The sequence below is a fragment of the Parasteatoda tepidariorum genome, chromosome 1 (assembly GCF_982258835.1).
Source record: "Parasteatoda tepidariorum strain Cologne lab strain chromosome 1, Ptep-v5.0, whole genome shotgun sequence".
Taxonomy (NCBI): domain Eukaryota; kingdom Metazoa; phylum Arthropoda; class Arachnida; order Araneae; family Theridiidae; genus Parasteatoda; species Parasteatoda tepidariorum.
The window spans coordinates 20614393-20619172 of record NC_141755.1 but is presented as its reverse complement, the minus strand read 5'-3'; the positions used below and the strand labels follow the sequence as shown (position 1 = coordinate 20619172).

Sequence of the window (4780 nt, the reverse complement as noted above, 5' to 3'; positions counted from 1 at the left end):
ATAATTAACTTTATTGTCCAACATATTCATTACTGCAACCAAAGAATACAATTACTGATAAACATATATTTGAAAAAAATAAAACATTAATTCAATGCTTAAGAAAAAATTTTCAATGTTAAAGTTAAATGTTAAGGGAGGAATTAATAATTTTTCAAATGATTTAAATCAATGTATTTTAGTTTCTCATAATCAGAATCTAATATTAAATAAGGAGCGCAACTTAAAACTATTTTAACACTCATTTATCATTCATTCAATTCACAGAGTTTGAGAAAATATATTTCGTTCTTAAAGTCACAGCGGTCCAACTCCATATTTTTTTTAATTTTTTTAATTAGTTATCCTCACTTTCTACTTAGTATTGTTAACATACAAATCATTCTTGTAAAGCACCTTTACCTTTAATACTTTCAATATTATACCTTATTTTTGCTATCAGCTCTTTAAATTTCAATTATTTTGTGACGTAGCAAAGTTAACTATTAACTGACTTTAATGCCAAAACGTTAAACCCTTGCCTGTACTTTGTACAACTTTTGAAAGCAACTGGGATTTACAAAAGGAACACATGAGACTCGTAATGAAGTACAGCATGTTGAGGTAACGAAGCATGTTGACGAAGTTAATGAACATGTTAATGAAGTATGAGGTAATACAGCAAGTTGACGTATTGAAGTATAGAGGTTGAAGCAATTAAGAAGATCAAACCAGCACGTTTATACTGTTATGCTGTTACATCTGTCTGAAAAACGCATGCAAGAAATTATTTTTAAAAATTGTACAAATATCTTACTTTATGCGTTTTGACCATTGGCCAATGGATTTAGATTGGTGATCGGGAATAATCCTAATGGCCAAAATGAAGTCCGCCGAACTCTGTAGAGTAAAATAATAGTCACCACCAGCTACAGAGTGACTTAATATTACATGTGGTGAATAAGAAATTATTTTGCCATAGTCCATCTCATCGACCATTTCTTCATCGAAAATGCACCTCATTTTTTTTTTGTCGTGAATATTTTAAAATGCTTAGAATTATTATGAATATCTTATAATATTTTGAAAAATACTGTATTTCACGTTTGCTGAAGTTTTTAACTTACGAAATGACCCTTCTAATATTCATTGCATTTTCAGAAGTGATTCAAACGAAATTCCCTATATCAATGAAATCAACAGTTTTCTTAATCATTTAAAATTTCCAATCTTTGAAAAGGTGACTACATGTTTTAAAATAATGGCACCTGTTAAAAATGCTCCAAATGGCCGCTGACTAGTAGCAAATTTCTTTTTTTTAAGTTTGCTCTATATGAATCTCACTTTCGTTTTGGTTTCTACTTGGCCCAGCGAATGCTTATAGCTTTAACAGATACGAACGTAGTTGCACTCTGAAATTTTATTTTAAAATTGAAAGAAAGTGAGAAAAGTAGGATAAACAATGTGATAGGAATTTCTTAAAATGTAAGCATAATAATATCCTCTACAGACCGGAAGATGATGTACAGGACCTAGATAATGAAGCTGTTTACACTATAAAGGAGCACATTAAAAAGTTTGTAACTTCTGAGATATGCAAGGTAGGGTAATAAAATCACTTTTTTTCTAAAATCTAAACTTAGCTAAGTTTAAATGTACAGTTTTTATTTTATTTCATAACCATTGTTGAATAGCCGACGAAATTTTGGTTTTACGACTAATACTCTGTAGCCTTGTAACCTTGAACCCTATCCAAAAAACAAGGGAACTCCTGGGTCAAGTATTGGGAGAAATTTGCCTTCGTAGAGGACTTTTTGATGGAACTAACCTGCGTTTGAGTTACATGGAGAGGAAAGTCACGAAAACATCTTATGTTTAGCCCTACAGCACGTCAGCACTGTGGTCGTTGCGAGATAGGTGCGAATTTCGTATCGACAAGCCATTAAATTAAGATTCTAAAGAAATTGCGAAATCATTTATTCCAGCACACTAAAGAATTTTCAGAATTGAGAACATCCAATGACTGTTTTATACTCTCAGAAAAAAGTATAGTAACCACCAAATGTTGGACCGTGTTTCTGGCTCTATGACAGTCCAAAAAATGTCGATAACTTTTAAGCACTTTGTAATGACGTGTAATGTTGTCGAAGCACTTTGTAATGGCTTTTTGTAAAATTCATACTAAAATATGGTTTTGTAATATGTTATAAAATTAAGTAAAATGGGTAAAATTGTGTAATTTTTGCATTGATTCTATAGAGCTCGCTGTAAAAACCAGTTATTTGATAAAATTTAGATTCAGTTTTGTGCCATTTACTGAAAGAGTGTTAATAAGGACTATAATTTTGAAAACAAGAATTTCAGGTGAAACATTGCCAGATGAGAAGAAAATTGACTAAATGAATGGGTTAAGTACTGTATATTTTGGTTTTTATAAACAGAATTATGTTTTCTTTTTCCTTTTTTACTAGAAATATCATTACCATACATCCCAATAATTTAACGAGAATATTTTTCTCCCTGTAGAATCTTCGGAAACTGCACCTAAAAGTTTTTTTTCCACATAAATTTAACTATTAAAAAAAACTAAACATTAAAGAAATCAGCACTATTATCTATTTAAAAGGAGGAGAATTATCTTTAATTTCAGCCAGATGCAGTTTTAAGATTCTTATGATAATCATGTGCGCATTATACAATGACCACAAGAAGTCACATTTCCATGCATTGCATAATATTTTGTTTTCCGTGAGTCAACATTCCATTTCAAGTAGAGAGCAGAATTAACTGCCAGTGAGGAAGTCTGGCAAAAATAACGATCCTTATAGAGATCAATAAACCAGGTCTCTTCCACAGAACAAAAGTGGAAATGAAGTACCATCCCAGGGATGATTTCTGCTCAAATACCCTGAAGACATCTGAGAAACGAAGCATTGTGTGTTGAGAGAAACAATGAATGGGGGAGTATGCTACATTATCTACTGATTTCAAGGTACGCTGATTCACATATATGCAGGAATATTTTTGTAAGGATTCAGTTATTCTTCCATCTACTGTTTTCGGCTACAGTTTTAAAACAAAGCGTATACAAATGTCTGGAGCAGCTAGATAAGCATCACTTGAACATAATGTGACTGGTTCAAATCAAGTGTTTAATGAACTATCTGAAAACTATAAAATTTATCTGTAGTCTCTATTCATTTAAGATTTTTACTTTTTTTTTAAATAAAAGTTATTTTCAGAGGATTAGTATTATTTTAGATATAAAGATACAATTAGAGCCATGTAAATAAAATACCAAAATTTCTAAATTGTTGTGTTATTGTTCCTAAGTGTGTTTTTATTTAAATAATATCCAGTTAAAAATAAAAAGACTTGCTTAGTTATAATAAATTTAGTTATAATTAATGAATCAATAACAATTATAATAGAGTAATTATTTTTAATATATACATATATATATATAAGCTCACCGGACAAAAAATTAGTCACCCTAGTGTACAAGCACCGATGAATCCTTAGGTTTCGTTAGATGATGCAGTGGTCAAGTGATGTGCTCAACTGCATGCACACTGCTTCAACCTGATCATGAACAAATAGCTATAAGTGGGATATTTTTGTTTGAAGCGGAAATTATGTGTAAATATGGGTAAGAGTAAAGATGTGATAGAGTGGCAAAAAGGGGCAATTGTGTTTGGCCGTGCCAATGGTCATATGGTGAATGAAGTTGCTGAATCTGTTGGCGTTTCAAAGCTGACTGTTCAACGTGTCTACAAGCAGTGGTGTAATATACGTGGTCACGGAAAACGCCGACAGAATTGCGGTCGAAAAAAGATCCTGCATGAAAGTTACCGGAGACGTGTTTCACGACTTTTCAATCAAAATCGCTTCCAAACTGGACAGGAATTGCTTCAGTTATTAAATGAAGATCCATCACAGCCTGTTAGTGAGAAAACATTGCGAAGGGAGCTGCATGCAATGAACATACTGAGTCAAACATCTCGTAAGAGGCCATTGCTCACACGAGCACATAAATCTACGCGACTTCAGTGGGCTAGAAGTCATCGATCGTTGCTGACTTCGTTTTATGTAATATGGCCTGACAAGTTTTTGTATTTATTCAAAAGACGCACGTCTGCGAGTGGAACGCAGACCTGATAAAGCATTTCATCCTGACTATGTGCATGTTCATGTTCAAGCCGGAGGTGGGTCTGTCATGCCTAGGGGATGTTTCTCTTGTTATGGAATGGGTTCCCTCACTAAAGCCCTAACATAATCCAACATGTTTATTTGAATGTTCTGGACAGTAAGGAGTTGCCTTTCAGTCACCCTATTCATGAAGAGTGTGTTATCGATACCACAATTTTTCAAGATGGCAACAGCAATGCTCTTGGTCCTGGAAGTATATGTGACTGGTTTTATGAACACTCAGACACTCAATTGCATCTCGGCAGGCGTGCAAAATCACCTGACTTGAACTCCATTGAAAATTTGTGGAACATGAATAACGGGTAAAACGCCAAAATCAGCATTCTCACAATTTGGTGATTTTGCGCCATCAAATCCTCAACGAGGGGCTTAAATTGGATTCGACGTACTTGCAAAACCTTGTGAGGTCACTTCCTGACCGAATTCAGATGGTTATCAAATCCAGAGGGTGTGTCACACGTTATTAAAGGATCTTTTTCATGATTTCTCTAACGGTGACTAATTTCTTGTCCGGTGCTCGGATATATATATATATATATAAACTGCTGTTTGTAGAAAATGCAACACCATGAAGGAATCATCAGAATCAAAT

General features: G+C 33.4%; 1 protein-coding gene across 1 annotated transcript; it reads left to right on the top strand.

Annotated features, from left to right (window-relative positions):
* The first annotated feature begins 3624 nt into the window (after positions 1 to 3624).
* On the top strand, positions 3625 to 4255 carry LOC139425467 (uncharacterized). The gene is made up of 2 exons (XM_071180401.1): positions 3625 to 3982; positions 4107 to 4255. Exons 1-2 carry the CDS (start codon positions 3625 to 3627, stop codon positions 4253 to 4255), a joined length of 507 nt encoding a protein of 168 aa, XP_071036502.1.
* The last annotated feature ends 525 nt before the right edge of the window (positions 4256 to 4780 follow it).